This window comes from Chrysochloris asiatica, unplaced genomic scaffold (assembly GCF_000296735.1).
Source record: "Chrysochloris asiatica unplaced genomic scaffold, ChrAsi1.0 scaffold00032, whole genome shotgun sequence".
In the NCBI taxonomy this organism is placed as follows: Eukaryota; Metazoa; Chordata; class Mammalia; order Afrosoricida; family Chrysochloridae; genus Chrysochloris; species Chrysochloris asiatica.
Window position 1 is genome coordinate 19,001,821 of NW_006408550.1, and position 24,101 is coordinate 19,025,921.

At 36.3% G+C, this 24,101-nt stretch overlaps 1 protein-coding gene across 1 annotated transcript in view; it reads left to right on the forward strand.

Moving 5' to 3' along the window:
* The window catches only part of PTPRZ1 (protein tyrosine phosphatase, receptor-type, Z polypeptide 1), a 270,808-nt gene that overhangs the window by 176,729 nt on the left and 69,978 nt on the right, over positions 1-24,101 (forward strand). Inside the window, exons 10-13 of the mRNA XM_006859363.1 lie at positions 1,858-1,984; positions 8,912-8,958; positions 12,856-16,435; positions 21,894-22,038. Coding sequence (XP_006859425.1) covers positions 1,858-1,984; positions 8,912-8,958; positions 12,856-16,435; positions 21,894-22,038 — 3,899 coding nt within the window. The remainder of the gene's footprint in view (positions 1-1,857; positions 1,985-8,911; positions 8,959-12,855; positions 16,436-21,893; positions 22,039-24,101) is intronic.

The following is a 24,101-nucleotide window of genomic DNA, read 5'->3' on the forward strand; positions in this document are numbered from 1 at the left end:
TAATAGTGGTATTAACTGGGTTTCCCTGTGGGCGCATGGATATTATCCTATTACAGACAGCATTGTACCTCATGACTGATCTGGATATGATCTTTTTGACAATGAATGCAACACCATTCCTCTTCAATTTGTCATTTCCGGCATAGTAAACCATGTGATTGTCCAATTCAAAATGGGCAATACCAGTCCATTTCAACTCACTAATGCCTAAGATATTGATGTTTATACGTTCCATTTCATTTTTGACAACTTCCAATTTTCCCAGATTCATACTTAATACATTCCATGTTCTGATTTTCAGTGGATGTTTACAGCTGTTTCTCTTCATTTTGAGTTGTGCCCCATCAACAAATGAAGGTCCCGCGGGCTTTTCTCATGGGCCCATTCACGTCATCACGGTCAACTCTAGTCTGTCTTCATCTGGAAGCTCATCTGAAACCTGCCCACCATGGGTGACCGTGCTGGTATTTAAAATACCTGTGGCATAGCTTCCAGAATCACAGCAACTCATACACCACAGTACAACAAACTGACATTAATGCCTAAGCTATTGTTATTTATGCATAGCATTTTATTTTTAATGACTTCCATTATTCCTAGATTTATGTTTGGTACATTCCACATTTCAAGTTTTAATAGATGTATGTAGCTGTTTCTTCTCATTTTGAACTTCCACAAAACAAAGCACATCATTAAGGTCAACTCTGCTTTGAGGAGGCTGCTCTTCCCTAGTGGTATTTTGAGGGCCTTCCAACATGAGGACTTATCTTCTGGCACTATGTTAGACAATGTTCCACTGCTAGTCATAAGGTTTTCAATGACTAACCTTTCAGAACTGGTCTGCCTGTTTTTCTTCCTGCTCTTACTGTTGTTAGGTGCTGAAATCAGCTCAGACTCATAGTGACCCTATGTAGGGTTTCCAAGGAGCATCTGGTGAAATTGAACCACTGATCTTGTAGTTCAAACCAATCTTGCAGTCCAGCATATTAACCCAAAGTGCCACATCAGGGCGCCTCCTTTTTCCTAGTCAAGACTTTATCTGAAAGCTCTGTTAAAATCTGCTCATAATGGGTGACCGACCCTGCTGGTCTTTAAAATACCAGTGACAGAGTTTCCCCACATCACAACCACACACAAGCCACTGCAGAAGGACAAACTGACCAACAAGTTCTAGGAGCCTGGGTTTAAATAAAATCTGTCATCACTGTGGTATTTAAGTGCACATGAACGAAATAGGCCAACATTTTTAACAGCTTTTTTATTCACTTGTCTTAGAAGGATATAGAATCAGTCTGAGCTCACAAGGTTGTGGAACTTTTAAATGTATGTGGGGTCTTCATATAGTTTGTGGGAAAAATGGAATTAAAAGATAATGAAAATTTCCCACAAACTTTTTGAAGCCTTCTTGTGTAATAGTTTTTATTTCATAGTTATAGTCAAGAATCTTCCTATCTTACGTCATGTCAGGATATAGAAAACAAATTGAGTTTTGAGTGTGTTTTTCATACTGTGCTTCATTTTTGCAAATGCTGCACATTTATTTTGCATAAAACATTAAGTTATTGTTTGCACTACTCATTTATGAACTTAATGAGTTCTAGTTAAGAGTACATTTTTTAAAAACTGAATTGTATGAAAAAACAAAAGATAAGAAGCTAAATTTTTTAGTATCTTTGTAGCTGAGAAATAACACAAGCTCAACTTTACATCGTGGAGACTTTTTCTTAGGTTAATAAAATGTAAATATTTTCATTGGCAAATGAGCAAAACATTTTCCTTTAAGAGCTGATGTGTCTAACATGTTAGAACCACTATGAGAATAAAGCATTTGTGTAATTGCTAACATCTTTCTTTTAGGGTGCTATTCTTAATAATTTACTGCCCAATATGAGCTACGTTCTTCAAATAGTAGCCATATGCAGTAATGGTTTATATGGAAAATACAGCGACCAACTGATTGTCGACATGCCCTCTGATGACCTTGGTAAGCGTCCTCCTAATAACCTTCCATATTATCTAAACAAATGAGACTACTTCCATTATCAAATGCACTGGGACCTTCACTCTGACTTTATATTCTTTTGGCCACAAGGCAAAATGATTTTCCCTTAAGTTTGGATTGCCAGGTAATTGTGCGATATAAGGAGCACATTCTTCTTCGACCTATCTGGTGCAGTACAATAAGTAAATTGATTCTTAATATTGAAATTTGTATTTATAGATCAGAACAGAAAAACCTATTTATAATGTTTGTAATGGTCACCAAATTAAATCTACTATGTAATGAGACTTTTACTTTAAACAATTCAGAGTTGGTTTCATTAATGCTCTTTCTTTTCAGGCCCCAAAACATTTTGTAGTAAGTATATGCATGACTCAAGTATCATGTGAGAGTACTTTGAAATGTCTATGCCAAGCATCTCAACAGTTTACCTGAAATACCTTTATCTACTCTATAATTTGGGGAATTTTACTTCTACTTGATTAGTCAATACCAATTCATGCATACACACAATTTTTCCTATTTTATTTGCATGTATCTTTTCTAAGCATCATGGGAAAATATTTTGATCTCAACCATATGCAATAATTGATTTCCTTTGCGGTCTGTTGAGAAAGTAAGATGTTGGCCATCATAATTAGACAGATTATGTAATTGAATCACGGTTTATTTTTGTTGATATACATAGTTTTACCCTAATAGTATGAAAGTAGTGTGTATATGCAGGTATATATATATACAAGAGCCTGGTGTGGCAATGTAGGTTGATGCACTGGACAGAAGGGTCAGTTTGAACCACAAAGTCAGCAGTTCGAGCTCACCAGCTAATCCTTGGGAACCCTATACAGGGTCACTATGAGTCAGCACTGACTAGAGAGTACTGAGCAACAACAAAGCATATGCTTACAGACATATGTAAACACAGAGATCAATGTAAGATATCATTTGATCATTCCCAATGTGATACTATCTATTGAAATATTTACAAGCTTGTAGTTCAAATGAAGGGTCATCAATTATACCAATTTTAGAATATTACAGTTTTTTATATGGAAAGACAACCAACGGGCACTGGTTTGCATTTGTGGTCTAAATGCTTATATTATTGTTGATCGCATCTCCACAGTTGTTCTAACTACTTGAACCTTTAAGTTAGAGAATGTATCCATCAGAGCATGAGATGTTAGATGTGAGAATATATATCCTTCCAAACCACAGCCTTTAAAACTTCCCAAGATGTCTCCCAAGTTAAAAAGTTGATGGCTAATGATTATTACTACTGTCATGATAACAATATCATTACTTAATAATTCTTATGACTTCCATATAGTTTACGTATACATATGACCATCTTTCCTGTGTTACTTTTAAGTGGAATTTTCATTCTCACCCTTATTAAAAGATGAACATTGAATTAACTGTTCATCATTATAACCATATTTTCTCAGGCTTTTCCACTGAAAGTCATCAACCCATACCCAAATTTTCCATATTGATCCATTAAAAAAATAACATCGGTAGCAGTGCAGTACTGACCATGTTGGCTAATATCAGATGTGATTTGATTACAATTGTGACATATAAAAATATTTGCTACCCTTATGTGTGTATTTAAGGATATAAACTATATTGAACATACTCTCTTAATTTTACTGTTCTGGATTTATTCATATTATTCCCATTTCTATAAAATATTTTCCCAGAAATTTAGCAATTGAGTTTTAGATCATTCTCTTATGCTCTTGGTTATGCATATTGTTTTGTTCTTTTTTAAAGCTTATTGCATATGTAAAGTGAGATCAAATGTCTTCTACAGCAGTGATTTCTGAGTGATCCTTTTAGACTGAGTCTGTACTTGACACAAAGTAGAAGAGTTTGTATCATTTGTAGTAATTTCACATTTGTTCAAAATAATAAATAACTTAATTTCTATTATTTATTCAAAGGATTGGGACACTACTGACCAATGTACACTAAGATGCTAGTTTGGACAAATCGTTAATCTCCGTGGATAGCTGAGTCCCTTAAAACATTTTGTACAGCAATAATTTCCTAGTAAAAAATGGTATTTGGTTTAATGGTTCGGTATTATATACCTAGCAAAACCCAAGAGTTAAAAAAAAAAAAACAAGTTTTAGATAGATTATACCTTGATTCTTTCTACCAAAAATTCCCTCTTCAAAAGCTAATTTAACCAAAAATTGTCTTCTCATTCTTTATAAACAAAATAGTAGTCATTTTAGAACTTATTATTTCTGATCTCAAAGGCTACAGTAGCATTTCAACTCAATATTATCATAAATGGACTCCTGGTATGGTGCTGTTGGATTAGCACTGAGCTGCAAACCACAAGGTTGACAGTTCAAATCCACCAGCTGCTCCTCGGAAACCTTTACAGGGTCACTATGAGTCAGAACCAACTCAACATCACTTAGCAACAACATATCATAAATATCATCTCTATGGTAACTATGACACAGTAATGTGTCTAACCAACTGGTAAGACTTTTACTGTGGTAAAGCTATAAAAGTCTTCCCAGCTATTTTGTGGTTTGGAGTGATGATGTTGAAAAGATTTGTGAATTTTATGATTTACATCCCTAGTATTGATGTAAGTGGCTTTTGAGTCTGCTGCTTATCATGATTTTTACTATTGGTCCCATTTCATTCTGTTAATCATATTGTTTCATTACCTTAGAACTGTAGTATAGTTCATTTTATTATTTATTGTTACTTAGTATAGTTTGTTTTCTAAATGTTGTATTGTTGCTATTGATTCTGTTAAAACAAAAGACAGAGATAATTTACAAATGTCCTCAGTATTTCTATCATAAAGTTCAAATATTCAGAGATTCCAAGATCTGTGATGGAAAACTCAGTCTTCCAAGTTGTACATTTAACTTGGGTTAATTTGATTAATTTTCTGCTTACCAATACAAGTGCTGTTATGTGCAATAGTATCACTGTGAACTGATGTCCAGGAGGTATTATTTTAAACACTTATTTTTAAATAAAGGAAAAAAATTATATTCTGAAACCTTTTAAATTTGTCGAAGAAATCTTATTAAGAAGAAATGTATATTTTTTCAAAAGAGTTTGTAGAGAAATATATTTATGAATAAAGGATTCATAAATATGTTGAAACTTAGATAATTGCATTCATTTTGGTTGGGTAGAGATTGTTGTGTAGTTACCCAAGACGTGATTTAAATTCATGTTTAGGGCATTGCTAATTAAATGCATGGTGAATTAGATCAACACATGTGCCTGTCATTCTGTGGTTTTCATTTGTATAACAGTTGTCTTTGTGAAATCACTTCACATCTCTCCTTTCTCTGCCTGTATTGTCCTATGCTTTCGGTGTGATTATGTAATGATATTGAAGACCAAGTTTGAAGTGATTGCAGTTGGCTTTGCATTTATATGTTGCCCTGTGAAACTTGACTTACCATCAAACAATTAAATAAGCTTGGCTTGTCAACCTTCATCAGTGTTGCTTTTTTGTGTTATGGAATATTAATGTGTTACTAATGTGTCATTTCAGAAAGTCGACTATTATGTGTACCCCAAAACAAAACCAGCTTGAGCCAACAGCCTTTGTGCTGCGATCACACAAATGTGAATATTAAGGAATTCACACACACACACAGTATTTTTTTCTAAGATGTTGACGAGCTTCACTACCAGCTAGACTTTTTTGAAGCCTTCGTGAAGTATGTTTTACTGAAATGAGAATATGTTATAGACCGGTATAATTTTTAAACTATTTAAATAGACGTAGGGCCTAATCAGACCGGCAGCTACTTAAACACCACAGTTAGGAGGAAATGGTAGACCCAGTAGAGGACTTTCTGTCAGCCAACAGAACTACCCATAAATGTATTGATTTTAGATTTTCAGAACCAAAAATACACCTTCAGAATCTCTAGAAACATAGAAAATTTCCCAAAGTATATTATATTTCAAAATAATTCTGAAGAGACTCAGTAAAAAAATTCTAGAATATTTTACTGAGAGGATTTTAAAGTGTTCCTGGGAAATCACAAAATTCTAGCCTATTCAAATGATCTGAGTACAGTAAACAACCGGAAGGAAGATCCTAGAAAGTAGGTTGGTACCAATACAAAGGCACTCACAGGTTGCATAATGACCCATAAGAGTGCCGTGAAAAAAGAGGGTCTCAAAACATGCCTGGGCCCACCAATGCTACCACTCAGGCTTAAAAGGAGTACAAATAGAACATTGCAGTGAACAGTGAAGCGGGTTATAGTAGAATTCTTTGGTGTACTTTGGGAGTTATGATTATGTATTTTAATGTAACCGAAGTTTATGCTCTGGTTGTGCCATGGAATCAATTCCAACTCATAACGACCCTGCATTGGGTTTCTGAGGAGCTGCTGGTGAATTTGAACCACCTGACTTTGTAGTCGAGTGCTTATCCTAGGGCACTACACCAGAACTGGTAAGAGGGTAAAAATAAACAATACACACTGAGAATATTAGCAGAAAAGGAAATCAGTCATTAATATGAAGATTATACATACCTCACCCAAACTGGCAATTGGATAAGAGAAACCCCTTTCATATTAAAAGTACGGTGAAGATTGAACAATGGTTTTATTTTACAATACCTCCCAAACCATGGTGAAGAGAGCAGGCTATTACTGTTAAGTTTTGCTTTTTGCTGTGGGCTAATGAGTCAGAATGCAAAGTCGTTTGAACTGCAAGGTCGGTGGTTCAAGCTCACCAGCTGCTCCTTGGAAACCCAATACAGGGTCGCTATGAGTCAGAATCAACTCGACGGCACTTAACAACAACAAAGTAATTGATTGTGACTTGCCACTAATAAAATGTCCTAATATTAGCATTTAAGTATTTTTTAAGTATGTAAAAATTTAGAAACATTTCCAATAAACCTAAGTGTTTCAAATGCTGCCTTTGAAGAATGTTACATGCTTGAATCTCTCTAATTGCAGTATTTATAATATCCTATTAAAGGTTCTTCTTTGTCAGAGTTTAGAGACATCTCATTTTTAATATCACATGTATTTAGCCATTATAGAAGTGTAAGTATTTGAGACACTAAAATTACTTTAATATGGAAACAACAATTTTGAAAGTATGAAAAGCAGAGGTGAAAGGGGGCTTTCATAAGGGGAAAGTAGAAAAGTGGGTACTGATCATCCAAATAAACATTTCCAAACTCCTTCCTGGTCAGTTTTAATAAGAAAAAATGACTGAGAGTTATAATTGAAGATCATAATTGTTTCTAGTTAATATTTTCTTTTTATGGAAGTAAAAAGGTAAAAAATATTGAAACAGTTAAGTCATCAAAAGCATTAACTTTATCTAAATCTTCCCAGTGGTCAGGTAGACTTATAAATGTTATTTTAATTTTAAATTGAATTCATGCATGTAACTTTATTTATGGTCTTACATTGCTTAATATCCATCAATTTTCTGATAAAATAATAACCCTAAGTAACTTTGTCTGCATTGAAAGCAGCCTAAGGTTTGATAAATCTTTAATGGTAGTCAGTTATGCCTTTGACATTTTTAGAGAATTTCATTTCCTTTGGGGATATGGGGAAAGCATCATTGCAACAGTGAAGACCATGAAGTTTGCAGATGAAGTTGTTGTTGTTAAGTGACATCGAGTCCGTTCTGACTCATATCAACCCTGTATAGGGCTTCCGTGGCGTTACATCTTCACAGGAGCAGAAAACCTATAGATGGAATAAGATTCTATAGAAGTATAGGAATAAAAGGAATATCATTATAAGGTTCAAATCCTACCAGCTTCCCAAAGACTTGGTGGTGGTGGTGGTTGTGTGTTACCGAGCCGGTTATAACTCATAATGGATCTGTATTAGGGCTTTCCAAGGCTGTAAATCTTTATAAGAGCAGAAAGCTTCATCTTTCTCCTGTGGAGCGCTGGTAGATTTGAACTTTTGACTGTGTGGTTAAGTCCAGCTAGTAGTAATCCACTACACTATCACAGCTCCTTTCCAGTGATCTAGTCAGCTCAAATAATGACTGAGGGAAAATTCTCCCCTGGCTCCTCAGACATCTGGCAGTGTGGCTTAGATCCTTGTCAGAAAGAGGCGTCCAAGTCATCGCCTTTCGTAACATTTCCTGACAGGTCTTGCTTTAGGACTGTGATATCTAGGGATAGAAACGTATTGATTCTGGTGTGATAGGGAAGCTAAATTTGAATGATTCTGGTCATCCTCTTCTTTACATAGACAGCATTGCCTCAGTTCTCTGGGAAGAATGTTTTGGGATCCCTGTGCTCAGCCCTTCCCAGTGCTAGCCTAGGCTGGGGCCTCCCGGAAGGGACCCAGACACTTTCCATTTGACCAGGTCCAACACCTTAGACAAACATAGCAAAAGAATACAAAGAATATTTTTTTCCTCAGAATAGAAAGAGGTAACTGAATTAAAAAAAAAAAAAGAAAAAATGGAGCCCTGAATCTGCAGAAAATCCCTGGTATTTCCCCAGCTTTGCCTTTTTTTTTTTTTTTTTTTTAACGTCCTGTTTAGGGTAAACGTACCTGCACTGATGGAAAAGTTATAATTTGGGTTTCTTCACATTCACTGATTTCAACCTCAGTGTCCCCTCTCCCTTCTTAAACATGGTATGGGAGTAAGAAAAGGAGGTGGGGTAGAGGAGGAAATTGAAGATTTTGAAAACCATTACATATTGGGTATATATGGTGCAATACCCAATCTCAGTTGTACTGAAAGCTAAAACTTGAAATTTTCACTTTGACATGTTCTCTATTTATAATACTAACCATTTTTATTTTCTTTTTTCCTCATTTCATCTGAAGGTAAACCCATAGACTGAAGTATTGAATTTAAAAAAAAAAAAAGAAAAGGTTAATGATTTTGTTTTTAATTTTGCAGAACTTGACCTCTTTCCTGAATTGATTGGAACGGAAGAAATAATCAAGGTATAATGATATATTCAGAACTTTGAAATGTTTTTGAAAAGTATTTAAAATAATCAGTTGGGATTCAGATGTTGTTGAATTGTTCAGTGTTGGTGGGGTGGGTTGCTGAGCTTTATGGGTAGTTAAGGAATGTAAATACATGAGTATTTTGTGGAAAAGTTGGAAGACACTTTGATTAGTATAGTACAAAATAATAAAAAGAGTTTTAAAAGAGACAGTGACAGTAAAACAACTTTAAAAATAATTATAGCTAGGAGCTATAGCTATAAATTAGGCTTTTCAATGCTTAACTTTTCTAAGGACTAAAATAATATTTGACCAATTCTTAATATTTCTAGGTTATTTATAAATAACAACCAGTGATTAAAAATTGGTGATGAATGTAAGCCAAATATAAATATATTCATTCTTTAACATATAAAACTTTTTCATTGGTTTAGATGATGCTATTTATATTATAAGTGTCAACTTCTGCCACAGTGTCAGCAAAGTAAATGGGTATTTTTGGTATGGGATTATAGGATCAGCACTAGGCTGTGAACCACAAGGTCAGCAGTTCAAAACCACCAGTCACTCCTTGGAAACAATATACAGGGTCACTGTGCTTTGGAACCGACTGGATGACACTCACCACCAACAACTACAATTTTTAACATCTTAATTTTTTAAATAGAAAATAATCTAATGTTAATTATATTTTAGACCCAAATGTACTGTTCATTTCTCAATATAACCTTTTCTTCCTGAATTTTAGTATAAGCCTCAAAACTCTAACATTTTGCGTAGAATTCTCTTTAGCCAAATATCCAAATTCATCACTTACAAGTTCTACTTTCCACAAAACCAATAACATAGTTCATAAAAATTTGTTGCGACTTTAAAACAAGGGATCTCTTGCCTCCGGTGTTCATGGTCATATTCATCATTTCTTTTTACTGCCCACACTTCTAGTAATGTTCTGTTAATGACAACATAAGCTTTCTTTTTAAGATTGCTCAGTTCTTCCTGAGCCCTTATCAGAACTTCCGTGAATTCTACCAAGTCTTTTCAAAGCAGTGTGGCCTCTTACTGTCAAGTCCAAGTACAGCCTCTACTAATCACACAGTTTAAAAACCTCTTCCATGTTTTAGGTGTTTGTTAGAGCAGCAGCCCTACTCTGGTACCAAATTCTACCGTAGTGACCTAGTGCCACCGTAAGTGCCATGAGAGCAGCTTCGGGAAAGATTCACTTATTGCCTCACAGTTTTCAGACTCAAAATATGTGGTAGGATTAATTCATGGAAGGTTTCTTAATGTTGTTGCTGTTAAGTGTCATCGAGTCAATTCCGACCCATAGCAACCCTGTATAGGGTTTCCAAGGGATAGCTGGTGAGCTTGAACCACCGACCTTGTAGTTCGACCGACTTTGCTGTCTGACGCATTAGCCCACAGCGCCACACCAGGACTCTGTTTCTTAATGTGGGTTGGAATCTACTCGACGGAACTTTAACATCAAATGCTCATGTGAAAATAAAAGCAAAGAGGAAGGAAAGTAATATTGTGGAACTCATTAAAGAAAAAACCTGTGGTATGTCTTTTCAGAACATTAGCAGCGAAGGTAGGAAGAGATGTTATAATTACAGCAGAAAGTTGAATTAGATGTTTTTTTCTTTATTTTCCTTTTAAATAGGAGAGCTGTTGTTGTTGTTGTTAAGTGCCATCAAGTTGGTTCTGACCCATAGTGGCTCTGCATAGGATTTCTGAGGAGCAGCTGGTGAGCTTGAACCACCAGCCTTGTGGCTCAAATCGATCTTGCAGTCCAGCGCATTAACCCACAGCACCACACCTGGACTCCAGATAGGAGAGACATTAGTTCATTTAAGCTGATGAGAATGGTCCATTTGAGAAAACAACATTAAAAACATGAAAGAGAAGAAAATATTCAATTTTCTTCAGTTCCTAAGAACATAATTTTAAGTAAATTTAATGCGGAAATATAAAATTTAACCTTGGAAAGGAGGGAAAACAACAACTCTTCAGTTACAAGAGGACAAAAGAGGCCAGGGTAGATTCGGTTTAATGTTGGGCAAAGGTGTGGTTTTGTCTGGTGGCTTCTGTTTTCTCTCTTCGTAAAAATGAAGGTCATCTGCTGAAAATGAGGGAAGAAAAAGAGAGCAGAAAAAAGTTTAAGTGTGGAGTGGTGACAGAAAGCTAGACGTACATCCAGAGATTTTTGAAATGATGAAGATTTCAGAAGCTCCATACTGCTAAGTTAACAATGACCCTTAACACAACTCTGGAGAAGATTATAAATGTTTGTAAGATCTTGTAAGGAAAGAAGGCCTATCTGGGCACCGATTTTTTTCTATCAAGGGCAAATTATATCCTTCTATGTGAGATATTTTAAGCTTGCAGACTAGGGAAATACTTTACTCAAGAAATTATTTAGCAAAATCTTTCTGGTAGTCTTTGCAAAGAAGATATTAAACAAAATGCATAATTACGTGAGGAAACATGGACCACTACTGAAGAAATTGATCGAAGAGAAGAGCCATTTTAACCATGTTCAGAAGCACACGGTTTAAGATTCAGATTCATTCTACTGATGTTAGCCAACTAGTCATTTGGACTGCTAACCACAAGATTGACGATTCAAACCCACTAGTCACTTCTCAGAAACCCTATACAGGGATGTTATGAGTCAGAACTGATTTGACAGCGCTTGAGATCCAGGGAGGGAAGGGAGCTGTGTGCTGAGGACCGTGGGGGGAGAGGGGGACCTGCGGGGTATAACCTTTGGTTGAGTGATGATGCATGGACGGGATGGTAACTATGGCAATGAAACGATATATGATAGAATGAGTGTAAAGCTAATGTTCCCCCGTGTATACTATCACACAATAAAAGAAAAGAAAAGAAAAAAAAGAAGAATATAATAGGGCACTTTTTTCTTCTTTTAAGATACGTGGCCTAATAGATGACAATGCTACAAAGTGTTGAATACAGATCTTGATCACCAGAGCCACTGGATGGGTCCAACCACCAACCCTTTGGTTAGCATCCCAGCACTCAACTCCTTGTTATTCAAACCTAGGGCTCTTGAATGACGTTTTTAAAAGAAACACAGAATGAAAGCAGTGATACTAGAATCATACTTTAACAGACTGCCTTTAAAACATCTCTCTATGTCTTAATTGGAAGTATTAAAAGCAAAAGAACAACAACAAAAAACTTACTTTCTTAAGTGTTTTCCATAGGATAATTTAGGAATTATGATTTATTCTGAACATATAAAATTACTTAGCCTGGATGTGGAACTACTTTGGTCTTTGAAATCGTTTTCATTGTCATTTCATATTACAAGAAGCTAATTGCTGGTGTGGCGCTGTGGATTCATGTGTCAGACTGCAAAGTCATTTGAACTGCAGGGTCGGTGGTTCAAGCTCACCAATGGCTCTTTGGAAACCCTATACAGGGTCTCTATGGGTCAGAATCAACTCGACAGCACTTAACAAAAACAGTTGCTTGTTGTTTTTGTTTAGCTTGCCTCCAGATGAACTGAACAAAAAACATAGAGACAAAAAGGCAAATAGCATGTTAAATTACATACTCAGTAAATAAAACTACAGTGTGTCTTCCTTATAAACTTATTAATTTAATTACGTCCTTCCACAGTGATAAAATAAAAGCAGTCATAAATAAGATGTTTTCATAAATGTAATTCTTCTCCCTAGAGAGTGGATGGTGAGGTTACAGGATGGAGGCATGCCTCTATGGGGCCATGGTTTATAAGCAAGGAAAAGATAACATCTTCCAATGTGACGACTGAAAGTAAAACACAGTATAAGACACTAGTACTAAGACTTAGTCTTTCTCTTATTTCTGTGTGTTCCATTAAATTTTGTTTGCTTTTCAAAGGAAGGAAAAGAGATTGAAGAAGATGATATTATGAATCCTGGTAGAAACAGTGCCACAAACCAAATAAGGAAAAAGGAACCACCGATTCCTCCCACAACAAGCTACAATCAAATAGGGACTAAATACCATGAGGCCGAGACGAACCTATCCCCAACAAGAGGAATTGAATCTTCTGGAAAGGGTGATATTCCCAATGCATTTTTCAGTTCTACTTCCCAGACAGTAACTGAATTTGTTCCAGGAAAAGATATTTCCTCGACTTCACAAACTGGGATTCAACAGCCACATCATACAGTGGAAGGTACTTCAACCTCTTTAAATGACAGCTCTAAAACTGCTCTTAGAGTTCCACATAAGAACTTGACTGGGACTGTGGAATCTTTAAATATGATTTCTATTACAGAGTCACCTGAGGTATCTACTGATATCAATGAGGAAGAGAGTGGATCGCTTCATTTCAAACTTGATATGGGAACTGATGATTCTTCAGGCTCCAGTCCTACAGCATCTGCTATTCCACGTATCTCGGAGAACATGTTTCATGGCTATATATTTTCTTCAGAAAACCCCGAGGCAATCACAGAGGAAGCCCTGATTCCAGATACTATGAGAAATGCCTCAGAAGATTCAGTCTCATCGGGTTTGGAGGAATCTTTAAAGGATCCTTCCACTGATGGACATATGTGGTTCCCTAGAACAACCGATGTTACAATGGAGGGATCAGGTAAAGAGAGATTTCTCCAGACTAATTATTCTGAGACACATATTGATGAATCTAAAATGACAACTGAGTCCGTTTCTCCGGAACCCCTGGGATCGCAGTTGCCCTCAGTCACAGATATGGAAATGCCACATTATTCTACTTTGGCTTACTTCCCGACCGAGATAACGCCTCATGCTTTCACTCCGTCCTCCAGACAACACGATTCGGCCCCCACTGTCAATGTGGTTCTCTCGCAGACAACTCAACCAGTATACAATGGTGAGACACCTCAACCTTCCTACAGTAGTGAAGTTTTTCCTCTAGTCACCCCTTTGTTGCTTGACAATCAGATCCTCAACACTACCCTTGCTGCTTCAAGTAGTGATTCGGCCTTGCATGCTACGCCCATGTTTCCCAGTGTTGATGTGTCATTTGACTCCATCCTGTCTTCCTATGATGGTGCACCTTTACTTCCATTTTCCTCTGCTTCCTTCAGTAGCGAATTGTCTCACCATCTGTACACAGCTTCTCAAATCCTTCCGCAAGTTACTTCAGCTCTTGAGAGTGATAAGGTGTCCCCGCATGCATCTCTGCTGGTGGCTGGGGGTGATTTGGTATTAGAACCCAGCCTTGCTCAATACTCTGATGTGATGTCGCATCAAACTACCGCTCATGCTGCTTCCGAGACATTGGGATTTGGTAGTGAAGCCGGTGTCCTTTATAAAACGCTCATGTTTTCTCAAGTGGAACCAGGCAGTGCTGATGTCTTGATGCATGCGCGTTCTCCAGGGCCTGAATTTTCTCATGCCTTATTCAATAATGAGGGCTCCCAATACATCTCCACGGTTTCTCACAGTTCAGCAATACCTGTGCATGATTCTGTCGCTGTATCTCATCTGGGGTCCTTATTTAGCAGCCCTAGCCATGTACTGATGCCTGAGTCTTCATTAATAGCCCCAACTGCAGCACTGCTGCTGCCCACCCATGCCCTCTCTGACGATGTGGAGTGGTCTGGAGCCTCCTCTGGTAGTGAATCTCCTTTACCTGACACAGATGGGCTGACAGCCCTTAACATTTCTTCACCTGTTTCTGTAGCTGAATTTACATATCCAACATCTGTGTTTGATGATGATAATAAACCGCTTCCTAAAAGTGACATCATATATGGAAATGAGACTGAACTGCCAATTTCTTCTTTCAGTGAAATGGTTTACCATTCTGAAAGCACACTCATGCCTGACCTGTATGATAATGTAAATAATTTGAACGCGTCTTTACAAGAAACTCCTATTTTTGTTTCTAGCGCAAAGGGTATGCCTCCCGAGTCTCTAGTTTTTACCACCATTAAGGTTTTTGATCATGAGATTAGCCAACCTCTAGAAAATACATTTACTGTTCAACCTACACGTGCTGTATCGCAAGACTTTGGTGACACCTTGCTTAAACCTGTGCTTAGTGCGACCTCAGAGCCAGCACACTCTGGTCCCGCTTCTAGTGAAATATTATCTCCTTCAGCTCAGCTTTTGCCTTATGATGCCTCAACTTCCTTTAACACTGAAACATTGCTGCAAGCGCCCTTTCAGGCTTCTGAAGTTGACACCTTGCTTCAAACTGCTCTTCCAGCTGTGCCTAGTGATTCAATATTGGTTGAAAGCCCCAAGGTTGAAAAAATTAGTTCTACAATATTGCATCTCATGGCATCAAGCTCTGCTTTGAGTAAAAATATGCTACACTCTACGTCGGTGCCAAGTTTTGATGTATCGTCTACTTCGAGTATACAGTCTGTTTCTTTCCAAGGTGTAGCCATTGCTTATGCAAGTAAGAAATTTGCTGAACCAGTTTTGCTTAGAAGTAAAAACCCCCCACAATTGGTGCCTCCGTTGTACAGTAATGATGAGTTGTTCCAAACTGCCAATTTGCAGATTAGCCATGCCTTTCCCCCACAAGTAAGGCGTGCCTTTGCTACTCCTGCTTTATCTGTCGATGCTTTGCCAAGTATACCTATAAGTAAGCTTATATATTCTGATGATGTTTTCACCTCCACCAAAAGTTCTATTCCTGATGAGGTCTTTGCTGGTTCTCCGACGGTCGTTTCGGATATACTTGTATCTGCTGATCCGTCTGCTCCTGTGGAAAATGGATTGGCTTCCATTGCAGCCTTCTCTCCAAACAGAGATGGTTCTTTAACAACAACCTATTTGTTTGGGCCTTCTAAAACAACTTCCGAACTGACTCACAATGCCAGTTCTGATGCTGATTTAGTGGGTGGAGGTGATTTTGGTGATATGGATGATGATGATGATGATGATGATGATGATGATGATGACAGAGATAGAGATGGCGTATCCATAAATAAGTGCATGTCATGCTCATCCTATAGAGAATCTCAGGAAAAGGGCCTGAATGATTCAGACACCCAGGACAAGAGTCTTGTGGATCAGGATACCCCAAACTCCCATTCATTCTCTGAGAATTCTGAAGAAGAGAATGAAGTCGCAGTTGTAACCTCAAACAGTCAGCCTGGAATGGACAGAAGTCCTGGCAAAATGTCACCAACAAATGTGCAGCCTCTAAAGCACAATGATGCACATGAGGAAAATGACCTTCAAACCAGTAGTGCCCTCCTTCCTTTCACCCCAGAATCCAAATCGTGGGCAGTTCTTACAAGTGATGAAGAGAGCGGATCAGGGCCAAGTACCTCAGATAGCCTTAATGATAATGAGACTTCCACAGATTTCAGCTTTCCAGATGTTAATGAAAGAGATGCTGATGGGGTCCTGGAAGGAGGTGACTCAGAGATAACTCCTGGATCCCCACAGTCCTCAACACCATCGGTCACTAGTGGACACGCAGAAGTGTTCAACGTTTCAGAGGCAGGTTAGTTGTGGATTAGAGAGACAGACTGAGGTGTGGTGGTTTTCTTCCTTCTAAAAGTAAAGTAGGAAAAGTATGGAGAGATAGAGATTTGGTAACAGGGCACATATCACTTGTTTTAATCAAAAACATCAACAAATTATTTTACAGTTTTTAAAGGATGATCTTATTTAAATGAATACTTGGCATGTCTTAGTCCTTAATTTAATTCTCTCCCAAGTAGGTAAAGTAATTTATATTTATTGTCAATATTTCATATTCTAGAAGATGCTTATTGCGTGTGCGACCCATCATGTGTGCATAATGCATTTTTATTCTGCGGTTTTTTTAAATGACAAGAATTGAGTGTACTATTTTTAGATGGTGATTTTAATTTGCATACTTGCATGCTGAAGTACGTTATAAACTAATTCTACTGAGTTATAAAATCTGGTAGATATTTGGTATGAACACCACTCTCTGACCCATCCCATGGAAAGGAATCAGATAATTTTCAGAACCACATCTGCTCTGTGGGCTTTAAAATAAAGTTCTATCACTAAGTTTTGAAAGCTAATGGCATGCTAACAAAGGTTTTACTTCATCAAAATTGCCTTTCTTTGATTACCTTAATACTGCCTAAAGAGGGCAGTATGAACCAACAAAATGTGTTCTACTTTGTATTTGCTTTTATACTCCTTTCTGAGAAGTTAAATAATATGCATTAATATGCACAGTATGCATAGGTATTGTATGACAAGATGTAAAAACACTAGAACATCTTTTGTAGAACTGCATTTCATTTATTAATGTATTTTATGTAAATTAACTTCTTGACCAGATGTTTCTTAGAACAATTTACATGAAGCATATATAATACAGATGTTTGCTTTAGAAGCCAAAGGAAAGAAAAGGAAAATTCAATCCCGTTAAGCATGTGTGATACTGTGTAATTTCATTTACTTAATACTATGAATTCCATAACTTGCTTTTATTAAATTGTAAGGTATTTTTTAAATTAGCAATGAACATATTTAAATCTTGACAGTAGGTCAAAAGATAGACTGATGTGACATTTTGCACTCTTATTGCACAAGTGTGGATATTTATAACCCAGAACATAGATGTCAGTCTCATTAGGGATGTTTTGCTTCTTTGTTATTTTTGTTCCTTGAATAATTTGTCTCATTTTCTTTTAGTGCAGCAGCAATTAAAAGTTGGTACGTTTTGATACAGAGATTTTTCTGTATTTTGCCTTGATACCTATTTATCATTGCATTCCAGTTTGAATACTTATTATGTAAAAACATACAATGAATTCAGAGTATTAGTTTGAGCATATATGTGAATTGTTACCTGCCCTCCATCACAGTACTTGGTTAGTGGTTTTTTCTAAATTTTATTAGCTTTATTATAAAGGAAAATATCAAGAGCCAATCCATATTTCGCTTATCGTTTTATCAACTTATTCTTGTTAAAATTCACTATTATAGGAAGACCACGTTATGTTATGTACCATCAAGTCAGTTCCATCTCATTGTGACCCTGTGTAGGGTTTCCAAGGAGTGAATGGTGTATCTGAACTGCCAACCTTATGGTTAACAGTCCGGTGCTTATCCAATAGTGTCACACCAGAACTCCATAGAAAGACTATATCTATTACAAAAGGCTAAAGCTAGAATTGTTGACTGAAATTAGTAAATATCTCTTTACTACATTTGTTCTTCTTGTTGTTGTGTGCCGTGGAGTCGCCCCCAACTCGTGACCCTGTATAGGGTTTCCAAGGCTGTAAACCTCTACAGGATCAGAAAGTTTCATTTTTCTTCTGCAGAGTGGACTCAGACTGCCTAACTGGTGGTTAACAGTCCATTGCATAACCCCCTACACTACCAGACATCCCTTAATACATTTAGATTTGTTTCTTTATTAGGGAGTATTTTTTCCACTGGTGAGAAGAAAACAATATGAATATAACATCCAACATCATCAAGTAACATAATGAATGATGTAAACAAGATTAGAGAAAAATCCATGCCTGATTTTAAAACTATATCTGTAAAAAATCATATCTATCATATCTAATGTATTAAATATACCTAATTACCAAGTGCATGTAGACTAATTCTAAAATTTAGGATTTATGATAATATTCCTAGAATGTGGAGCAAGTTACCAGATGTGTTCCTCAAAATAACGTAGATAAGGCAAACATTAGCAACTGTAATTATAAATGAGTAAACAAAATATTAGATTATTCAACCCAGATTATATAAGGAATAAATGGAAAACAAAGACTGGAGATGTGTTGTTGGTGTCTCTCTTTTAGAGACAAAGTTTCCATGACTGAGAATGGTAATATATAAATAATGCTTAAATTGAACACTGAAATTACACTGCTCTCAAAATTATTTATCTTAGTTTTTTATTTTATCATCTAATAGTTGATTCTTGTCATATCATTTTGATAATACACACACACTACAAAACATCTCAAGTAAATAAAAATAAATGCAACTAGTTATTCCTCATTATCATATATAAAGAACCAGTTAATTGCCTGTACTTTCACATAGGATCCCTTATGTATAAAAGACCCAAGTTTCACAGTATTTGATTACCTTGGAATTGTTATTCTGATTCCTCAAAGAGTGTTTTGTGTTGTTGTTTTTTTTAAATCAAGCTTCCCAAAGAGTCTATAAGAAGAGTCCATTGACAAGACCACATGTGTACATATATTATGTGTGTGAAGTCCGTGAGATGTATATGGTATATATGATGTATTTTATATGTTGTAGATGCAGTAAATATATATCGCATAAATGATCATTTGAAACTCATTATATAGGTACATACATATGTAAAAGAAACATGTATATCTATAGATGTACCTATATACATATAGTTATAAATATTTGTGATCATTGAAGATGTGTGTTATCATATAAGCTCACTTTGTAGACACATTAATAGACCATTGATTCTCAAACTTTAACATGCCTCAAAATTACTTTCAGAACTTGTAAAAACACAGATTGCTGACCCCACCCACAGAGTTCCTGATTCAGTAGATCTAAAGTGGGGCCCAACAATTAGCGTTTCTAACAAGCTCCAGGTGATGCCTATGCCACTCTTATGGGAACCACACTTCAAGAGCAGCTGACTGAGAAGCTATGCATCAGCATTGCTAATTACTAGGAGCCTGAGACTGTGCTAAGCGGATTGTTTCACTCATTTCTCAGGCTTTCCATTTAGTCAACAATAGTTACAGTAGAAAAAATGTGAAGACCATGAATGTATAAAATAAGGTGCTTTCCTAAATTTCAAAAAGAAATTCTTAGTGCATTTGCCTATCAAATAACTGAAACCTCCAGATGTGTTTCTCTGTAATGCACAAGGACCAGGGCATGTGATTAACATAATACCAAGTGATATTTGGCTTTGCTTAGAAGCAGATCAACTACAGCTCAGAATCAGCTCGGTTGCAATATTGCCATTTTTTATTTTCTATTAAAATCGTAATATTGTCATTTTATATTTTCTATTAAAATTGTAATATTGTCATTTAATATTTTCTATTAAAATTGCAATATTTTCTGTTAAAATAACAATATTGCAATCAAACTGATTCTGAACTGTAGTTGATCTGCTTCTAAGAAAAGCCAACTATCACTTTGTATTATGTCCTGGTGTGGCGCTGTGGGCTAATGCATCAGACTGCAAAGTTGTTTGAACTGCAAGGTCGGTGGTTCAAGCTCACCAGCTGCTCCTTGGAAACCCTATACAGGGTCGCTAAGGGTCGGAATCGACTCGACAATACAATAACAAAATAATATACACCATCATATAGTTTGGTAGTCTTAAACCATGGAATATACATTCTTAATGCACTGTTTTCTAGCAAATACATCATAATTGTAAGGGCAAATTTCTTGGAAATTTGATTTTCATTTATATCTCATAGGCACATTTTTTTTAAATATGTGGGTTAAATTCTTGACCCTTTCCTTAATTTTTCTTGGCTACAAAGTAAGTGATGGTTTCAAATAATAATTTCTCTGCAATTAGATGCACTTTCTTCTTTCATGCCATATGCATGTATTTATGTTAGCTTCAAATTTCTTATTGTTAAATAGTTAAAATTAAATTGATCTGTTTTGTTTCAATAAGTTATTCAATAATTGTTGTTGTTGTTGTGTGTCGTGGAGTCGGTTCCGGCTCATAGCGACTCTGTACAGGGTTTCCGAGGCTGTAAATCTTTATGGGAGCAGAACTCCTCATCTTTCTCCTGCGGAACAGCTGGTAGTTTCGAACTGCTGATCTTGCGGCTCGCAGCCCGATTCGTAACCACTACACATAAGTGCCTCCAATGTGCCAAGTAATTGGAACCCACGTCGACTGTGGGGCAACTTAGATGACATTCTTTTAGAACTATTGCTGGCAGGCAGGACAGCAGTTCAGACTTGCTAGCAGTGGCAACATATCATCCAGTTAGAAACAGTTTGAATCTCCAGTCATCTTAGTTTCCCAGTGAACATACCTCCAAGCAGAGGGTTGGTTCTGAAACTGCTGATTCTGCTTGGTTCTGAAACTCTTTAACCAACTCTAAAGAACAGCTTCAGTTACAGTGATTTTGAAAGTACTAGTACAGTAATGTCCCTGAGTGGTCAGAGAAAACAGCCATTTACCATTTTTTAAAATTAGCCCAAAGACTGAATTTGGATTTTTTTTTTCATTATTTACATTTTAATAATTGAAAAGAACTTAGATCTATGTGTTTTCTTCACCTAACATGGAATAGTGTGTGGAATTTTTTTAATAGGAAAAAAAAGCAATTGATAAGAAGAGCATTGAAAATAACATTTTAAAACAAACTGAATTTGAAATGGAATTAGTTTGCTCAGTTGAAGGGTTATCCTAATATTAGAAGGTTATCGTAAGAATCTGTCTTCATGAAATTACTATTCCAAATTAGTAGCTTAAATTGCAGAGTTAAAAGATCACTCCATCAACATTCATGTTAGAAAAAGCAAGAAAATACGTGGCAATTCCAGAAGTAACATTGCCTTTTCTAATCGGTTTAGCTGAAACCTTGGTAGTTTTTTGTTTTTTTTTTGTTTTTTTTTGTTTTATTAAATGCTTTTATTTTGCATTGAGTGAAAGTTTAGTTTTTTATTTTAATGCTTCCATTTCCCCTTTTGCAAGCTTTTTAAGGCAGGATGATTGCTTACTTCTTGCCACACAGCACCTTTGTTGAGATACTGTCTTTCTTTGTTGAGATCTTGTCTTTCCGCTGAGATCGCCTGCTTTACTTTAAACAATTGTTTTTGCCTAGCTTAGCTTGTAACTATAGACATTCTTTGCATGAGAAAGTCAAAATGTTTAAGGTAAGTAACAACATGGAAGGTTGCAAGTAATTAGTTGAAAGATGTTCTAACTGATTTGGAGCATAAATATCAACTCTCTCAATTTTCTCTGACTACAGAAGCCAGTAATAGTAGCCATGAGTCTCGTATTGGTCTAGCTGAGGGTTTGGAATCCAAGAAGAAGACAGTGGTTCCCCTTGTGGTCGTGTCAGCCCTGACTTTTATCTGTCTAGTGGTACTTGTGGGTATTCTCATCTACTGGAGGTAAGTTGAGAGTTTCTTTTTTAAAATTGTTTAGAGCTCAGATTTTGCCCATGTTTGAGTGGTATTGTGAAACAGATATGAAAAGTGTTCTAATCATAGTCAATACGTATATTTTTTCCCCTTTGAACACTGTCGTTAAGTTCTTCCAGTAGCTATGAAATAAAGTAAATATGTGAATCCAAACATATAATAAAAGATTTGATTGCCCTTCGTATTTAAAAGACTTAAAGGTAAACCGGAGGAAGCTTTACTTCAGTTCATATTTAATATAATAATTTGGCAGTAGTACTTGCTTATTAATCTAATTAACATTCAAGTATTTTCATAGCATTTAATGGAAAACTGCTTCATACTAGTTGTTATCATTCCAAAAATCGTTTAGGAAAACTTTCAATTTTTCATATAGCAAAAAGGATTATTTAGTTTTGTTTTAGTAACAGTTTAGTGTATATAAACTATATATACAAAAAATGATAGTCTGGGCATAAACATCAAATTCAAACCACTAAAATATAATTAAAATTTAAAAATAAATTAGTGACTACACTTAGTTGCTTGGGGATTTTAAAATTACATGTTAATTCCCCTTGAGGATGAAATAATGGCTTCATTATTGCCTATAAACTATTGTTGTTAAGTACCGTGGAATTGGTTCCGACTCATACTGACCCTGTACAGGGTTTCCGAGGCTATAAATCTTTACAGGAGCAGAATGCCTCCTTTCTCCCACGGAACCGCTGGTAGTTTCGAGCTGCCAACCTTCAGGTTAGCAGCCCAATTCGTAACCACTATACTGCCTTATTTAAAGTCCTTTAAAAGACAAAGAGAACTGCATCCATCGTAGCTTTCTGTACTGTGACAAGCAGAATACACAGCAAATTAACACATTTAACCCATCTATGACGAAAGTCAGTGTAATAGGATACTGACAATATATCATATCTTGTACAACAGTATAACTGTTTCTCTTAGAAAACAAGAGATGTTATGATGATACTTGGGTTCTTACCTGTAAACCAATAAAGAGCATACATAAGTCAGTACTTTAACTTTTTATATTCAAGAATTCTGATCAACAAATATAGTTCATCCTCTTTGTTTATGTGTATCATTCTATATGTTCATGCTACTATCTGTTGATGCAAAAATATTTATTTGTGTTTATTAACTCTCTCCCATGTGTTCCATACTGTGTTAACCACTATGGAGAAGTATCAAAAACGAGTGAATGAGAGTCCAGAAATGTACTTTTATTGGGTTGAGAGAAATGCCTTCAAGATATATATATATATATATATTCATTAGGTGGAAAGAATTTCTCATGAGAAATACTACATAAAGAATTTAGGAACTAAAATATCTAATGGTAAGAGTGGGCAACAAATGAGCAGTCTTGATAGGTCAGAATGGACAGGCTAAATGTGAAAAGTAAGGTTTGAGATAGAAGTCAGAAATCAGAGATAAGGAACGAGTATTTCAGGGGGAGGCATTGCAGGCAGGAGGCCTGAAGGCAGGAATGAGCCAGATGTGCTGGAGTCCATGAAGCTTAGCGCACGTAGTTGGACGTTGGTTGGCTAGGTAGAATGATTTCATGGATGACTGTATTCTATATGTGACTTCCTTTACCAGAGTAGGTTGTAGAGAATGGAGACCAGATCCTCCTTTTGTTGTTCATTGCCTTCAAGTCTGCCTTGATTCATGACAACCCCCTGTCCACAGTGAAATATCTGACTCATGACATCCTCATGATTGCCAACATGCTAGAATCGGTTACTGCTTTCCAACCTAGGGTGTTCACTTTCAGTATTACATTGGAAAATATTCGGCTGTGATCTGTAGAGTTTCCAGAAGTGTACCACCAGGCCTTTATCCTAATCCAATAGCTCCACTGCAATGGTGACTCTATTGATGCTTAAAATACCAGTGACATAGCTTCCTGCATCGTAACAGCACACAAGACACTACAAACAAGTGCTTGTTACCTACATTACAGTCTGTTTTTACATAACATAATGCAAAAAAGATTTGTTTTCTTCTCTGTGCACCTTAATCCCTACTTTAAT